The following is an 18,693-nucleotide window of genomic DNA, read 5'->3' as shown; positions in this document are numbered from 1 at the left end:
GGCTAACCAGAAAAAGGGCATTTTATGGGAAACATGTTTGGCTTTCTCTAATTGATCTTGATTTGGAAATAGGGGCAAAAATTGGGGACACTGGTAGTCCCCGACCAAGTTCTGACTCTTCTGGGCCATTTGTTGCAGAGGCTGTGGTTTGGCTTCCTGGACTGGTTGCTGCAGAGGTTGTGGGTCAGAGGTCTATTGTCACACGTGTTCTGGCCATTGTCTGCTTGTATATTCAGTCTCTCACAGTGGAAGCTTGACATGGTAGATGTTTTTAATACCTGGCTGATGGGTCAGATTTTACTCTCTAGCTGTTGAACTAGGAGTCCTACGATACCAATATGTGGTCGTGTAACATTTTAAACTGTTTAATACACTTTCAAATACACTTGTCCCCTCTTTCATCCTTACAGCAATCTTGTGATCCTGGGAGGTTAATTACCTTAAGTCATTCCATGGGTTTGGGCTAGAATTAGGATTAGATCATAGTACAGAGTAATTTGTAATATCACTCAAATTGTCTGATATAGATATCATCTATAATGGCTTTAAAAATAAATATTTTGGGTTCTGTGCTATGATAAAGGATCCATTCCAATCGTTTCTAATTTCATGGCTTAAAGGTAGGATAAAGCCTTGAAGGGTCACAGCTCTCTTCAAATACCTACAAGGCTGTCATGTGGAAGAAGGATTACGTTTATTCCTGTGGCTCCAGAGGGCATAACTCATGCTCGTGAGTGGAAGAGAGGCACATTTCAATTAGAATGTGAAATATCTTTCTAATAATGAGACACTTGCTCACAAAAGAAGGGATTGCCTTGTGAAGGAGCCAGTTCCTCATCTCTCACAGTATTGAGGACTCCATGGTCCTACAACTCCAGGGAGTGCTTGCACCAACTAGCCCAGCTGACCTCAAAGGGCTTCATAAACTTCAAGTTTAAGAAATTTTGCAAAATTCTAAAAAGAGGTATAGACATTTTAAGTACAGCAGTTTAAAGTCATTCAAACTTTGGACGAAATTGTGATGTTATGTTTCTTGAACACAGTGAGGTTTGTTTTAGACTTTACCACCAGACTCCTTTGAATTAGTATTTTTGGTCCTTCTGCCATACATTTTCAAGAACATTTTTTAGAAAGTGAAAATTTTCCTAATAAGGAGTCACGTAACTCAACCTTCCAACAGCATTGTTTTCTGATCGCACAGATATAAAACTTTATACCAAATGTATTACACTCATTTTTGAAGTTTTAATAAATTGTAGGAATTCAATGAGGTAAAAAAATAAATAAATAAAAATAGAAAATAAACCTTCCTTTGAATCGTTAAGTGCTAGGATTTTAATCTGTAATCTTAACCCATTTGAACAAGATCTGTTTCTTCTTTGTGGCTTCTTTTTTAATGTTCCTACAGGTTGAACGCAGTTATATGCTTTCCTAGTTTACAAATAACTTGAAGCTGAAATAAAACAGTAAGTCCTCTTCTGCACCTGAATTGTGGTTGCTTGATGTTCTCCAACAACTTCCAATGGATCTTCTTCTCACCCCACCCTTTATCTGGCTCTTTAACGGTTTAAATCAAATTCCCTAATTTTTGCCAGAAGAGTATTTCCTTTTAATGACGGGCTGCGTCTCTCTCTTTTGAAAATCAATACAGAATCCTAGGGGTTCTCCCAGAATCTGAGACGTCATTACAGAGTGTAAAGTAGGCAAGAGTTTGGGCAGAAAGAAATGTCTTCCGCATAAATTCAGTTACTCTGAGTAGCCTTTGACAACTTCCGGGACCAGACTTCAGGCGGTGTTCAAAATTGTCCTCTTAACCATATCTATCTCTTTTTTTTTATGACTGTACATATTTACACGCACGCATGGCAAGGGAGAGAGAGAACGATGACGTGAGCCCTCCTTGGAGAACAGGAGGTGATAAGGAAATAAAACAGGTGTCTGAGAAAGGGTTCTATTATTGGAGAAGGTAGAATTGAGAGGTAATAGCCATCATTCAGACCGGCAGGTGTTCTCTGCAGGTAGCCGACAGGAAAAGCGAACTCGTGCACCCTCTTTGGGGACAGACTCTGTTGCTTTCTATTTCTTCGCTTGCAGCCAGGGTGTACATTTATTTGAAACGGATTGAATTTGCTGTTCAATGACTGGTCAGGTTGACTCTTCAAGACAGTTTCTTTTTAACGTTTCCAATGCCTTTTTATTTTTATTTTCTATTTTTTTAAGGTTGAGGGGGAAGCGATCGGTTGAAATTCTGGCTGGGTAAGTCGGGGGTTCTCAGAAATGAGAAAGGGGAAAGGAAACGGACATAGAAGCCGGAGAGCAAAGCAGCAACCCCCGGCCCCGGTATCCCTCGCTCCCCCTACCCCCAGCCTGTGCCCATCGGTGGAGACCCCCGGCTGCTGCGTCAATATTGGATTCAGCCTTCACCAGTGAGTTGCCAGCACTCGCCGGCGGGGCTTGCCAGGCATCGCCCGCGCTGCGCTGAGCCGGCGCCCGGGCCCCGCAGGGGCTTTGGAAGAACCAGCTCTGCGCTCGCTCCCTCTCCAGGGCGCTCTGCTTCGCGGCCGGGCGCAGCACCCACCATGCGGGGGTGCCCGCAGCTGGTGGTGCTCTGTGCGCTGCCCTGGCTCCTGAGGGCGGCGACACCCCAGCGCCCTCCGCAACCTCTCGCGCGGCGCCGCGACCCCGGCGACCCCGCCAGGGGCGCGGATTTTGACCGAGTCTACAGCGGGGTGGTGAGTCTCAGCACCGAGAATATCTACTCCTTCAACTACACCAGCCAGCCCGGCCAGGTAAGACGCTCGCTCCCCTCCCTCGACTCCCAGGAACTTGCCAGATCTCAGAGCCCCCGTCGCTGCTTTGGGTCCCTTGGGAATCGATCTAGGGAGACCTCAGAGTCCAGCGGTTCCTCGTTCCCTTTCTCCTTCAGAGCAATCACTGCCTAGGCTGAGTCGCCGCATCCTTCGTAAGCGCCCTCGGGGACAACTCCACACTTAATTTCGCGCCTCCCCTGGCCTAGTGGCTGGCATTTCTGGTCTTTCCAAGGCTCTAGTTCCCCGCACGGTCTGCGGTCCTGGCCCCCTGCTGGGCCTTTCTCAAGGAAAGTCACGATTTCTAGGGTCGCGAAGGTAAAGGACCGCAACTGTGTTCCTAATCCCCTGCGGAGAAGCAACCTCATTTCATGTGGATGATTCAGCCAGACCCTTCTATTTCATAGCGCCTGGGGAGGGAGAGCTGCTCAGAATGTAAAATGGGAATGGACGCGAGCTGCAGAACCTCTGTTTATTCAATAGTCACTTCCTGTGTTTCTGTACCATTGTCACACGTATGTGCTTCAGAGAAGCCAGAAGACCCGGCCAAAGATATTGGAACTGCACCCATCCCCTGATCTACTGAGATTTTGATTTTAAATAAGGATGGATAATTGTGTGGAAGTTCTAGCCTATTTCTGACAAGAATTGCAGTGAGTCAGGGGAGAGGAAATGACTGTTCCAGCAACTATCCCTGTGACACATATACTCTTATATAATGTAAGAAAACGCATGCAGTTAGCTTTCCCCCTGTAACATGGTACCCTCTGAGGCACAGAGAAAAGAGAATATCCTCATTGTACCGGTCTCTGGACCTTCCCATATAAACGTGTATATGGTATCCCTTACTATGCCAGCATTTCCTACTCCCTGGGAAATTTCAGAACTGATGATTGAGATACCATGATATGCCTCCCTCCCTGAGGATCAGAACTCAGAAACCTGGTAACTTTGGGGAGTATTGAGCTGGAGGGACCAATGTACCTATCACCCTCCCAGACGTCTCCCAAGTATGTGTACTGAGCAAGTGCTCCATCTCCAGGCTGGCATTAAATCCTATGGTACTGTCACCATGGCAGCACAGCCCTCTCAGCCTGTCCTGTCCTCCGCTGACCTTCATGTTGTGTGCCCTGAAATGAGCAGAGTGGCTGTGTGCGGAGCCATCCTAGTGTAGTCAAGAGGGAGGGGGCAGCTTGTATTCTCCAAACCCCTTGTAAGTGACCTGCCTCTTCCTAGCCAGTGTGCAGTATGGACCAGCTGACATATTACACAGAAGGTGTGTTCCTAGACCTGTGATTGGCTCAGAACAAATAAAAGTCTGAAAAACTCCATCATCTCTGGGGTGTACTGTCAGCTTCCCCTCTAAATCATTAGTAAGGAAATTCAAATGAGCTTCAAACGCAAATGGAAAGTAAGTCCTCATGTCAGACTTTAGGGTTTCTTACACTTGCTTACACTTGATTAACTTCTTTTTAACTGTCGTTTTGGCCTTTTTGCCCTCAGGATTCGGTGAGTTCCTCTACTACAGTGTAGCAAAGGCTGCATTGTTTACAGCTGGAATCACCTGCCTCACTTTCCTTAGAAAACCATGAGCTATTGAGGACAAGGACAGAGTCATGTTCATCTCTGTACCTCAGTACCTAGCACCGTGCTTGGCACATAAGAGGTTTACTAATAGTTTGGGGGGGAAAAAACAAATTAGTGAAGAATATTTAAGGAATGCTTAATCTAAAGCTTAATAAAATAAACTACTGTTTTAATAAGTTGAAAGTGTGAGATCGTTTCAGATAAAAACAAATCATGAAAAAATTTTATGAAATATAAAAATTTTAAAAATTGTTCTGCTTATGCACTCTCCATTTTGCCTGTATGAGTGTTAAAATGCCCTTTAGTTTATGAAACTAAAGGTGATAATTAGTACTTAAAATATCTTTGCACAATATAATAAGAAGTTGGCCACCCCAGCAGTCCCTAAAATTTTACTAGTCTGAGAAATATAGTTGGGAACCATGGAACTGGCAGATAACTCAAGTATTTTAATTATTTTAATGCCAGTGTACAATAATATGAACCAGATGTTCTCAAATCTTACAGCTTTCTGAGATCTCTCTTTGAAATATGAAAATATGAAATATGAAAATAAGACACTTACTTACTTTAGGAATTTACCTTCCTTTCCCTGCAGCCAATGTTTCTGTTGATTTCTCCAGAAATGGTATTTTTCCAATCTTTCCATCCAAACTATTACTCTGTTTCTGTTAATAGTCTCCTTTCTTCTTTTCCCATTTGCCCATGTTGAATACCAGCAGCCCCTCCTTCCAATACCATGAAAACTATTCTGTTGGATGTAGCAGAATTTTACAGAAGGTTTCGAATAACATAAGGAAATTACAGAACACCAGAATATAGGTGATAGATTAAATCAGAAATCTAAGCAACGCTAGCATAACAATTTATCAGTTCTTCCCCAACAGGGGAAATTTCAAGATGGTGGCACTACTTGAGGGCCATGGCTTGTCACCATCTTTTTGGCCACCCCCACCCCCAGTGTTAGCCTCTCACTCTCTATATTTTTGTTACTTTCTCATGTCAAGAAGTTTTGCCTCATCGCCAATCCCAAAGTCAATAAAGGACTCTGCTAAATAAAGATCTATGAATCCAAGAGCAAAAGCTTGCCCGTGACCTTTTTACTTTCACCTGAGCAAGTCTTGGTCAGAGCTCCCGCCCCTTCAAGGGTCATTTCCCGCCTACCCTTCTTCAGTGCAACAAAGAATTTGGTTTAGAAAAAAAGTTAATTTTTTCAGTTTTTATCTTTTCTCCTTTTCTCTTCAAGGCATTGTTATGTTTGCCATTATTTTTCCTTAAGCTTGGAGAAGAAAAGCTATTCTAAATATAAACTTTGGTAAAGAGAGGAAGCTGCAATGGGAGCCTTCCCTCCTGATTTTCCTGTCAGCCACTGCATCTCCCATACCAAACGCTGTCCTGGAGAACCATTTAGCCAAACACGCATCATGCTAATTAGCTGAGTTCAGCACCAGGAAAAGTCTCAAATGCCTTCCAGGCAGAGACAAATGTAAATACAAAGTTGCCATTAAAAAAATATGTATCACTGAAAGAATGGAGTGACTGGTTTAAAGAAAACAAATGAAAATAACAATTGAAAGTTCAGGTAGGCAAGGTCATGGTTCATTCCATTTCCCTGAAGGGGAAGTGTCTGGAGACTCTTTTAAAGGGAATAGGGTTTCACTGTGGCTCACGGGGTGTTCTAAAGCCACAGGGCTGGAGCACAACTAGAAGGAAATCACCTTGCTGGGAAAGTCACCAGGGATATGTTTGACTAGGACAGAGGGCACAAAAGCAGGTTTATTGGAAATGAGAATACGCTTGTGGAGACAGGTGGCAGCAACAATCAGAGGTTTATATTTGAGCTAGATGGTGATAAGGAGCCCTTAGATACAAATCTAGCCCCATGCAACAACATGTCTTCTCTGAGGCTTTCAGTAACAGAATTCATATTTTGCCATAGATTTTTGAATGTGAAATGTTTCCCTGGAAATCATTTGTTTGTTTGTTTGTTTGTTTATTAAACTGAGGCATCTATCTTTTAATGATTTATGCTTTTCTATACCCAAGGAACAATCCTTGGCTTTATTAATATCAACCAGCACTTGTGTATCTTGAACCAGTTATACCAGCCTCTTGGATCTGGAGCCTATCCAGGTCTCATGAACAATGAAATATATATCAGGATATTGCCGTGGTAACTTCTAGCTACATACATTACTAGTTATGAGGAAGAATTAAAGAATTTGATGTGAGAGCTTCCATTCTGGTCTCGTATGGACTCTCCCTAGGTTCTCTATACGGAGGCAGAGAAGCCACCATTATTATGCTCGCACGTCCCCTTACTGAACTGGACGGGTGCTTGTTTGTGAGGAGAGAATCATCTCCTTAGCACCGTATCTGGGTGATTGGTTACTGTTTCAATCAGTTCAGGATATTATAACAGAATACCCTAGTCTGAGTGCCTTAAAAAATCAATATTCCTTATAGTTCTGGAGGCTGCGAAGTCCAAGATCAACATGTCAGCAGATTTGGTGTCTGGTAAGAGCCGGCCTCCTGACTTGTAAACAGTGCCCTCTGTCTGTGTCTTCACTTGGCCCAGAAAGCAGAAAGAGAAGCAAGCTCTCTGCTCTCTCTTCCTATAAGGTCTCATTGAGATCTAATTACCTTCCAAAGGCCCTACTTCCAAACACTATCGCATGGGGCTAAGGAGCGCTAGGAATATGGCTAGTCACAGAGGAGATGTACCGTAAGTGTGGAATACACACCAGATTTTGGAGACAGTATGAAAACAGTAACCTAAAATGTAGCATTAATATTTTTATTGATTATATATTACATATTTGATATGTTAGGTTAAATAAATACATTAATAAAATTCACTTCACCTGTTTCTTTTACTTTTTTAATGTAGCTACTAGAAAATTTTAAGAACACATGTGCGGCTTCTATTATATTTTTATTAGACAGCACTTCTCAAAGTACGACAAGACTATAGAGAAGGCATACATCCCACAGATGGCTTTGTTGGAGGAAATGAGACTTGAAAAAGTCATAATAGATAAGCAGAACTTGGATAGGCAGAAAGAAAGGGGAATGAATTTGCTGTAAGCGTTTGTGTGCAGCTTTCTGTGTGGATTTAATTATTCAGCTCATTTGGGTAAACACCAAGGAGCTTAATTCCTGAATCATATGGTAAGAGTTTATTCGATTTTATAAGAAACTGTTAAGCTTGTCCTCAAAGGGGCTGTACCATTCTGCATCCCCATCAGCAGTGAATGCGAGTCCCTGTTGCTCCCCATCCTCATCTGCATCTGGTGTTGCCGGTGCTTAGACTTTGGCCATTCTGACAGATGCAGAGTAATAGCTCATTGTTTTACTTCGTAATTTCATAGTGGCATATGATGCTGAGCATCTTTTCATATGCTTATTTGCCATCCATATTTCTTTGTTGGTGAGGTGTCTCTTCAGATCTTTCGTCCATTTTTAAATTGCATTATTTATTTCGTTATTGTTGAGTTTTAAGGCTTCTTTATTTAAGATGTTGGATACCCGTCCTTTATCAGATACAAGTTTTGCAAATATTTTATTCTTATCTGTAGCTTGTCTTTTCAATCTCCGAATAGTGTTTTTTCCACAGAGGAGACATTTTAAAATCGAATGAAGTACCACTTAAGTTTTTTCTTCATTAATTATGCCTTTGGTGTTGTATCTAAAAAGTTGTCACCAAATCTAAAGTCACCTAGATTTTCTCCTATGTTATCTTCTGGAAGGTTTAGGGTTTTGAATTTTACATTTAGGTTTCTGATACATTTTGTGCTAATTTTTGTGAAAGAGATAAGGTTTCTGTCTTTTTTTTTTTTTTTTTCGTATGATGTCCAATTGTTCCAGCACCATTTGTTGAAAGACCAACCTATATTTTATTGTGTATGTGTGTATACATTTATAGCCTACTTTGGACTAAAGAGTTTGAAGCAGTTTCTTACGTGGAGCTCGTTGTTCCCAACCTTCCCTTCTGTAGCCACTATCTCTCATTTCTACCATTCTCTTGTTACTCCTTTTTTCTGTGTACCTTATGTCTCTCTGTTGCTCCCATCCTTTTTGTCTTTCAAATCTTTTATGAACACTGTCAGCCCATCAAGTTTGTGCCTCCTCTATAGATCTCCTCAGGTTGTTTGAGGTTTTGCCTGGTGCAAAGACATCCTTTCTTCTACATGTCAGGAGGTATGTTTTGTCCCTTACTTCCTGATTCAGAGCCATGATGGGTAATCTCAGTTACTAGAGATCTGGTCTCCCGATTGTCAAGGTTTGCTATAGAATTTTAATAATACCAATGGTGGAGGATAAAGAATATATGTTATTTGAGCAGTGAGTATGTATTTGTGCTGATTTCATATGCCATCATTTCCTTTATTCACATCAACAAGATTTTGTTTGTAAAGTCTACTTAGCTACAGAAGTGTAACTGAGCTTGCATTTGAGAATTTTTTCTGTTCTTTTTCTATCACTAAAAGAAACATATAAAATAACCCTCAAAATCATAAGAAAGGGAACTGTATTTTAAACTTAAGAGCGAAAAGGATCCTTTAAATCACTCAGTCTCTTCTCACTTAACAGAAGGAAAAACTGAGAACCGGTAAAATAAATTACTTATCCAAAATCATGTAACTAGTTTGAAGCTAAGTCAGGAATATAACTCAGATTCCTGAGGATATTTCCTCAGCACATTTCTACTAAAGCACTCTTCCTCCCATAAGAACACATCTTTTTATCAGCAACAACAAGAATAATTTTAAAATGCTGTAGTCTTACTTCTGTAGTCAGGTCATTTGACCATTCAATTTAAGAGCTTCATGTCGGACTCCCTGACAATTACTGAAAATTGAAGCAAGAGGTTTTTCATTTTTGTTTTCCCCCATGATTTGTTCAGGCATCTATTTGTCTGTGTAAGTCAGGCAAACAGGGTTGACCCGAAGTGAAACTGAGAAGTTAGTAGATTTTTTTTTCAGTGTTTCATGGAGCCACAGCCACCCACCAAACCATGGTCTTACTCTGACTCCTTGTGGACCAAGAGGGCCAATCTTCATCTCTTTTGTGCTTTATTTTCAACAGTGCTGGTTCCGTTTTTGCACCAGACACAGGGCAGCTGAGAGACCCAAGCAGCTCGCTATATGTTACTCCAGGACAGTATTACTCCTGAGAACTGGTATTTCTGCATCCCCACTAAATAGCTACAAAGATAAGCCATAACAAACAGGAATAACTGGCTGTTTCCAGATTTAACTGCCCTTTTGTGGACAAAATGACTCACTATTTTAATCAACCTAACTGGAAACATGTGTTATGCTCCCCCAAAAATTAACATGCAAAAGCCCAGCATTTTCTTTTATCCTCTCCAATATTTGCAAAAAGGGATCCTGTATTTTCCCCCCTCTCTCCCTATGCCATCTTCACCAGAGTGGAGGAATTATAGCTTTCTAAGAGAGAGAGAATGTTTACCTGGGTAATAAAGAGAAAAAGTGGAGGATAAGGAGAGAGGCAAACGGTGAAGTCTGGGGGTGCAGAGGTGGTTTGCGGATGTCTGTGGACAGTAAGACTCCAAGACAGCTGTGGGATATGAGTGAGGTGGACAGAGAAGGAAAGAGGATGTGGGGAATCTGGCAAGGTTCTCGGCTGCAAGTAACAGAAATCAACCGGCTAACATAAACAGACAATTAATTTATTAGAAGGATTTGGGGAGCTCACAAACCTGCATTACCAGGCTCAGACTATGATTGGGGACCAAGGAAGACTAAGCTATAGGGAATCCTAGCAACAGCTGGGAAACAGTATGGAGGTTCCTCAAAAAATTAAAAGTAGTGCTGCCATACGACCCAGCAATACCACTTCTGGCTATTTATCTGAAGAAAACAAAAACACCAAGTGGAAAAGATATATACACCTTTATGTCCATTGCAGCATTATTTACAATAGCCAAGATATGGAAGCAACCTAAGTGTCTATTGATAGATGATGTGGCATATATATATATGAGAGAGAGAGAGAGAGAGAGAGAGAGAGAGAGAGAGAGAGAGAGAGAGAGAGAGAGAATAGAATTTATTACTCAATAATAAAAAAGAATTAATTCTTGCCATTTGTGACAACATGGTTGGACCTAGACAGTATTATGCTAAGTGAAATAAGTCAGAGAAAGACAAATACCATTATGATTTCACTTATATGTGTAATCTAAAAATAACAAACAAATGAATTTAAAAACACAACAGAAACAGACCCATAGATACATAGAACAAGCTGAAGGGTTGACAAAAGGGAGGTGGTGGGGGGTGGGGTAGGGAATTTTAAAAGAAAACGAAGACAAATATAAAATACTTTTAGGGCTTAAAATAAAGGGGAAAAAATGATAGCAACAGCTATGCTGCAGGAATGCTTTGCTTGAGACATTTACCCGAGCACCACCACCTCCACTGCTATTAGATATAGTCCCCCCAGGCACTGCTGTCCTGGATTCCAATGGTGTCACTGTTGCCAGTGAATTCTACACTCTCCTTTCATCTTTGCATCATTTATTCGCCATGGAAAGTACCAAGTGGAGCATCCAGCTATCCAAGCATGGGTCATGTATCTGGCCCCTCTGGCATCCATAGTAAGCCTTGCCCCCCCCCCCCGAGAACTCACCGGGGGGAGTGGAGTTGAGGGACTTCCTCTAACACATGCCAGGGATTTGGGTGCTAGGTATCCCCCAAAACACCCCCCTAAAAGTCCTCATGGGGTGGGTTGCTAGGGCATTTGTTGGAAGACGGCTATACGGACCCAGAGATAGATGATCAGGAACCAAGATGTGGCAGAGAGGACACCCTATGCCCATTGAAAGAGGAACATCCAGCCGGAGCATCAGAGGAGAATTCAAGTCGTATATAGCATCTCTGCCACAATGTTCGTTCCATGATTAGAAATGGTTTTGTTTGTAAACATGGCCTTCTGTGAGGACTCTTCTGCTGTCTCAAGAAATTTTTGTTGAAGATTTTGAAGAGCGAGATGTTTGCAGATAGTCAGTTTTGTCTAATTTAGAAAGCAGTTTCCTTTAGGTAATACTTATATCCTGAGAAATACTTAAAATTATAAGTGGCATCAGTCTGACAATAAATACCACTCCAGAAATAAATAGCTGATAAATGTCAGATCATAACTCTAACAATCATAACAATAATTTTCTAGTGCTTTTCTATCTTCAGAGCATTCATTAAGGAGGCCTCAAAATACCTCTAGAAGAAACTTGCCTACAGTGCAATCACTCATCATGTAAATAAAATTCAAGCAGTGGATCCTGAGTTCTGCCTCCAACCATAAAATAATTATGTTTCCTTCTTTAACCCCCTCATGGGAGGAGCATAAGCGGGAAATAGAGAGAAAAAGACAGGAAACATAAAGAGGACAAAAAGAATCATGCACAGGAGACTCTGCTACCTGGGAGGATGGTGAACCCACACCAGTGCTGGGTCTCTCCCAGGAATCAAGTCTGCAGATGCCTAAAGAAAGAGGGACGTCTGTGGGACAGAGGGACCAACGCAAAATCTGAGAAACTCTGGAGAGACAGAAGATGGTGAGCTCTTGGAGTGAGAGGTAAATGGCAGCCCACAACTTAAAACGCCATGCTTAAGAAGTAAGATGTGGGAGAGCTTTCCCACTGTGCTTTTTCCTTGCTTCCCTCAGTCTGGCCTAGGTGGATGCCACCCTCCTTGTCTTATCACCATGGTGTCGGGCTGGCTGGGTTCTGTGGGACAATGTCTGCGGAGGCCGGCTGGAGTGGAGGATGGCCACTGTGCGGGTTGATCGCTGACTCTCAGCACTCCCTCCTTCCCCACCACCCCCTTCACAAGGCGGGGGCCGGATAACTACAAAGCAGGAAGGGGGCTGGATGTAATGTAAAAGTAAAAGGTAGATGGGAAGGGGCAGACTGGATTGCTGGTGTGGGGAGGAGTTGAAGTCAGGTCAGGAGGGCGGCCACCATAAGGGGGTTTCCGTTCCAATCTCCCCTCTACTCTGAACTCTCCTGACACTTAGCCCCTCCCCTTGGGGGTTCTCAGTACTATCCTAGGTAGCCGATGTCCCAGGAACCTCACACAAGAAAATGGTAACAGATCTGCAGAAGGAAGTTAAATGAGAGACAGGAAACGGAACGACCTTTACCAGATGTAGCAGAATTAATAAACAGGAAGAATAAGACTTTAAAATAAGCTAAGAGAATATCCTCGAAGAGCTGTTGTTAAAATGAAGCAGGTTACAGTTATAAAGATGAACCAACTGGAAATACCAGATTTTTAAAAAATGCTGTTTATATAAAGACATCAGCAGGGAATTGGACATTTGCATGAACAAAGGATTAGAAAACTGGAGGATCAGGTTGAGGATTTAAAGAGATGTAGAATAGAAACACACACAAAAATTAAGAAATTGGAAGAGCAGAAGAAGTGTTGACATCTACATAATAGGGGTCCCACAAGAAGAAAACAAATCGAGAGAGAGAAATATTTGTAGAACTAATGCTGAAGAATTCAGAACAGCTACTTCTCTGACATCCTGGGGGCATTTTTTAGGACAACCTTAGCTAGTCTACCTCTTATAGAAACAGTAAATGTTTGCAGTGTACTCGTAGGTACTAAGTGTCAAATACGTGCTTGATTCCAAATATGTCACAGATAAATCATCGAACAGAGACAAAGCAAATATATGGAACAATTAGCAAACATTATAAATCGTGAAAATATGATGGAACTGAGTGCTAAATTGGATAGTACAGTCCATAAGTTTCCTAAGTATAAAATGGTAAGATCAAGGTGATTTAGTGTCTTGAGGACATACCTGATTTGACATCAGTTCTTGAGAAGACTATTGAGAACAGCATTTCCCAAAGACTATCCTATAGAACATTTGTTATTGCATGTAATAGGGGTTCCAAATGTGGGGGAACTTGGCCATGTTTTGACTACCCAACATCTGAACCCCATCCCTCTATGTTTGGGGGACTTCCCCATTTCATGAGTCTACATTGCAGATAGAGCCACTTCCACTACAGAAGCGGCATCTGCTTTCTCATCCTCACACCCTCTCCCCGACCATCCCTAGCTCAGGCATGGGCTTGTGGTCTCAGCGCTGCCAATCACATCTGCTTTCCCCAGACTTTGACTGGGTTCCCATTGATGCAGGGAAGCACCTATTCAACAGCAACAGAGGCAACATTGGGTTTCCATGGATGGTCATTGCAATGGGGTGGTAGCACTTAAAACCTTCCAGAAGCTTTCTTGGAGTAAACCCCAACCTTCCTAACATGACTTATAAGACTCTTCAGGGCTACAGTGGCCCTTCACATACCTCATGCTTCAGCCAGACTGATTTTCTCTTAATCTTTCAAATATAAGTCTGGCTTTCTCTCTCTCTCTCCTCTCTCTCCTTCTTTCTGTTCTCTTCACTCCTTCCTTAGTCTACTACACTGTTCCCTTTGTTTGGACATTTTCCTTGCTCTGGCCCACACTTTTTTTACTGTGTCTTTTTAAAATATATTTTTTATGTTTTAATTACAGTTGACACACAATATTATATTAGTTTCAGGTGTACAACATGGTGATTAGACATTTATGTCTAAGAATTGAGGTGATCACCCCAATAAATCTAGTACCCATCTGACACCATACGTCATTATTATAATACTATTGACTATATTGCTTATGCTATACTTTACATCTCCACGACTATTTTGTAACTACCACTTTGTACTTCTTAATCTCTTCACCAAGCCTCTCAAGCCCCCTACCATCTGGCAACTGTCAAAATGTTCTCTGTATCTATGAGTTTGTCTCTGTTTCATTTGTTCATTTATTTTGTTCTTCAGATTCCACATATAAGTGAAATCATATGGCATTTGTCTTTCTCTGCCTGATTTGCTCCACTCAGCACAATACCCTCTAGGTTGATCCACGTTGTTGCAGATGGCAAGATTTCATTCTTTTTCATGGCTAAGCAATATTCCATTATATATTTGTACCACCTCTTCTTTATCCATACATCCAGTGATGTATACCCAGGTTGCCTCCACATCTTGGCCACTGTAAGTAATGCTGCAGTGAACATATAGATGCACATGTCCCTTCAAAGTAATGTTTTGGATTTTTCTGGATAAATACCCAGAAGTAGGATTACTGGGTTCTTCTTTGTCTCTTGTTTAGCCTTTGTTTTAAAGTCTATTTTGTCTGGTATAAGTCTTGCCACCCCAGATTTTTGTTTGTTTGTTTCCATTTTCATGAAATCTTTTTTCCATCCCTTCACTTTCAGTCTGTGTGTGTCTTTCGATCTCAAGGGAGTCTCTTATAGTCAGTCTATGTATGGGCCTTGTTTTCTTCTCCATTCAGCCACCTTTTGTCTTTGGATTGGAGTATTTAATGTGTTTACATTCAAAGTAATTGTTGATACATATGTAATTATTGCCATTTTATTACTCATATTTTTTATCTTTTTTCCTCTTCCTGTTAAAAACGTCCCTTTAATATTCTGTAATACTGGTTTGGTGGTAATGAATTCCTTTAGCTTTTTCTTCTCTGGGAAGATCTTTATCTATCCTTCCATTCTAAATGATAGCTTTGCTGGGTAGAGTAATCTTGGTTGTAGATCCTTGCTTTTCATCACTTTGAATATTTTCTGCCAATCCCTTCTGGCTTGCAAAGTTTCTGTTGCGAAATCAGTTGACAGTCTTATGGGAGCTTCCTTGTAGGTAACTATCTGCCTTTTTGTTGCTGCTTTTAATACTCTGTCTTTAACTTTTAGTATGTTAATTATGAAGTGTCTTGGTGTGGGCCTGTTTGGGTTGATCTGGTTTGGGACTCTCTGCACTTCCTGGGCTTGTATATCTCTTTCCTTCTCCAGGTTAGGGAAGTTTTCAGTCAGTATTCCCTCAAATAGGTTTTCAATCCCTTGCTCACCTTCTTCTCAGGACTTCCGTTCAGCTAGACTTCAGACAACTCTCAATGATGGTTGTTCTGTAGTTTACTTGTAATTTTGATGTGGTCGTGAGAGGATGCAAACACAGAATTTACTTACTCCACCACCTTGACCAGAAATTCCTGTCCCACATTTTTCTGGTTAATTCCTACTCATGCTTTAGGAAAATATTTCCCCTGAAATTCTATGCTGTGCACTTCTACAGGAATTTGAATGTTAATGCAATGGCTTGTTTACTTGGCATTCCAAGTGCAAACCTGTGATCTCAGTGAGGGCAGTGACTATGTCCACACTGCTTGGTGACACATCTCCTGTGCCCTGAACAATGCCTGGCACAGGAGAGGTAGTCAAATATTTATTGAATGAGCAAAGTTCATACTAAAGTAGCTAGAATCTAGACTGTATATTGTTCTGTATTCCTGGCCTGCCAATTATTATACCTCTCTTCAATATTTTCCCATGTTTTTACTGGAATTAAAATTTTCAATATAAAATTTAGATCATAAACTAAAACAAGAAAGCACATATGTATTTATGTATATATGTATTTGTGTCTCAGCTATTGTTGGCATAATGAAATTGGTAAGATGAGATCTGTAAAGCACACTTCTTAGAAAAGTGCTCTGAATACAAAATGCTGAGAATCTAAATGTAAAGGAATAAATAGCTCCCAAGGGGTAAACTGCTCTTTTCAATGAGATGAATGAACTGTTCCAGGGAAGCAGGAAGCCAAGTTGTGAAAGGAAATTAACATCCTACAAGAGATGAACAATATAACCTTCTCCTTTGCCAGAAATGATAGGGCTTATAAGTATGTCTTCACACACAGAAAACAGACAGACAATAATTGATTGATTGGTGAATGTGTGGGAGTGGACAGCTCCAAAGCCCGAGTGGGACAACTCTGCCTTCTGCTCTGCCTGGTGCTGTGCAGGTCACAAAACACTGTCACCCAAAGACTAGGGAAGTATACAGTCTGGGTGTTACTGTTCCCATTCTACCATTGAGGAAACTGAGGCCCAGAGAATTTAAGTGATTTATCCAAGGTCACCCAGATAGTAGTTGTGAGTGTGAGAAATAAAATCCAGGTTTACATACCTTTCTTCATTGTAGTATAAGTTTACAAAGATGATTTTCCAAGGCTGAATCAGGTAAAGGGAATTTTAAAAAGTCACTTTAATAACTACAGCTACTATTTTAATGATTAACTTTTTAAAAAAGAAAAGTATAGCCTGTGATTGAAGCAGCTCAGTTTGCTACAGTTGTTAGGAAAAGCTTGGGATAGAATACTTCCTTTAATAGGACTTCCTAGCATCTAATACGAAAAAGACTCAGAACAGCAAGTCCACTTTGCTCAAGGGCAGGTATTTTCGTACAACAGTCTCATAATGAGGTCTCTCAGCAGGCCTGCCTTCACCCAGCAGGAAGGGTCTTGGCAGGTAGGTACAAGTAGAAGATAAGCTGATGGTCAGGGAACGGTACAGAGTCTTAGAGAATGACCTTATTGCTTAAAAATCCTACAAATGTAATGCTATGGATTGATTTATGTCTCCCCAAAATATATGTTGAAGTCCTAACCTCTGGGACCTATGAACATGACCTCATTTGAACATAAGGTCCCTGCAAATCTAATCAAGTTCAGATGAGGTCATTATAGTGAGCCATGACCCAGTGGGACTGAAATCTATAGAGAAAGTGGTCAATTTGAACACAGACATGCACAAAGAGGAAAACGGCATGTGGAGACAGAGACACACAGAGAAAACACCATGTGACAACAGTGGCAGAGAGGGGACATCTACAAGCCAAGGAGAACCAAGGATTGACAGGACAACACCAGAAGCTAGGAAGGGCAAGAATGGATTCTACCCAAAGTCTCAGAGGAGCATGATCCTGCTGACACCTTGATTTCAGACTTCTAACCTCCAGAACTGTGAGAGAATAAATTTCTGTTATTGTAAGCCACCCAGTTTATGGTACTTCGTTACAGCAGCCCTAGAAACTAATACACCTAATAACACAGAATCTAAGCTAACACATTACTATTCCGGGCACTACCAGTTTCATCTGCGTCCCCTGACTATATTTCCTTTTTCCAGGGTACAGCAATGGAGAAATGAGCCAGGTTAATGAGACCAAAGACAATGCGAAGTTCTGCAGCTGGCTGAGACAGAAAAAGAGGCAGCTAATAGCCAGTGCTGCTTCAGCACCGCATCCTAATATATATAGCTCCTCTGTCTCTCTCTCTTTCTCCCTTTCTCCCTTCCTCGCTTTTCCAGGAAGGGAGAAAGAGAAAAGAGAAAGAAAGAAAAACTATATATTTTAGGATATATCATATATATATATATATATATATATATATATATATATATATATATACACACACACACACATATATGGATATATATACAGAGGGTGCCCAAAAAAATGTATAGACAATTTAAGGAAGGTAAAAACTGTATTAAAATTGTAATACTCAATATATACCAATAACAAAAGATGAACACAAGTCACGTTTATACATTTTTTGGCATCTTCTATATGTATGTATGTGTGTGTGTGTGTGTGTGTGTGTGTGTGTGTGTGTATACACACACACATATACATACACATACACACACATACTTATATGGATATATATATATGGTGCTAAAAAATGTATACACATTTTAAGAAAGGAAAAATCTGTATTAAAATTGTAACAATATATACCGATAACAAAAGATGAATACAAGTCACGTTTGACTTCTACAATTACAAGAGGTGCTCAAAGTGGTTACCATTAGTGTAATTTTAATACAGCTTTTTCCTTTCTTAAAATGTGTATACATTTTTTAGCATCCTCTCTATATATATCCACACACACATATACATACATGGAGAGAGAGAGAGAGAGAGAGAGAGAGCTATGTAGATAGGTATATAGATACTGTGTTTCCCTGAAAATAAGACCTAGCCAGACAATCAGCTCTAATGCATCTTTTGGAGAAAAATTAATATAAGACCCGGTCTTATTTTATTATAATATAAGATTGGGTCTTATATAATATAAGACCAGGTCTTATCTTAATATAATATAACACTGGGTATAATAGTATAATGCTGGGTAATATAATATAATGTAATATAATATAAGACTGGGTTTTATATTAATTTTGTTCCAAAAGACACATTAGAGCTGATTGTCTGGCTAGGTCTTATTTTCGGGGAAACACAGCAGATAGATAGATAGATAGATAGATAGATAGATAGATAGATAGAGACAGACAGACAGACAGACAGACAGACAGACAGACAGACAGACACCTGGACAGATAAACTGTAATCAATG

General features: G+C 40.7%; 1 protein-coding gene across 2 annotated transcripts in view; it reads left to right on the top strand.

The window, feature by feature from the left end:
• Positions 1-1,852: 1,852 nt before the first annotated feature.
• The window catches only part of SIDT1 (SID1 transmembrane family member 1), an 88,609-nt gene continuing 71,768 nt past the window's right edge, over positions 1,853-18,693 (top strand). For both annotated transcript variants that reach the window (XM_019734846.3, XM_019734845.3), the window contains exon 1: positions 1,853-2,789. In XM_019734846.3, coding sequence (XP_019590405.3) covers positions 2,580-2,789 — 210 coding nt within the window. In that variant the 5' untranslated portion in view covers positions 1,853-2,579. The remainder of the gene's footprint in view (positions 2,790-18,693) is intronic.

This window comes from Rhinolophus sinicus, chromosome 17, assembly GCF_057876585.1.
Source record: "Rhinolophus sinicus isolate RSI-liver-muscle chromosome 17, RSI-T2T, whole genome shotgun sequence".
Lineage (NCBI taxonomy): Eukaryota > Metazoa > Chordata > Mammalia > Chiroptera > Rhinolophidae > Rhinolophus > Rhinolophus sinicus.
Note: the sequence above shows the minus strand (reverse complement) of the source record. Positions and strands in the feature narration are given on the sequence as shown.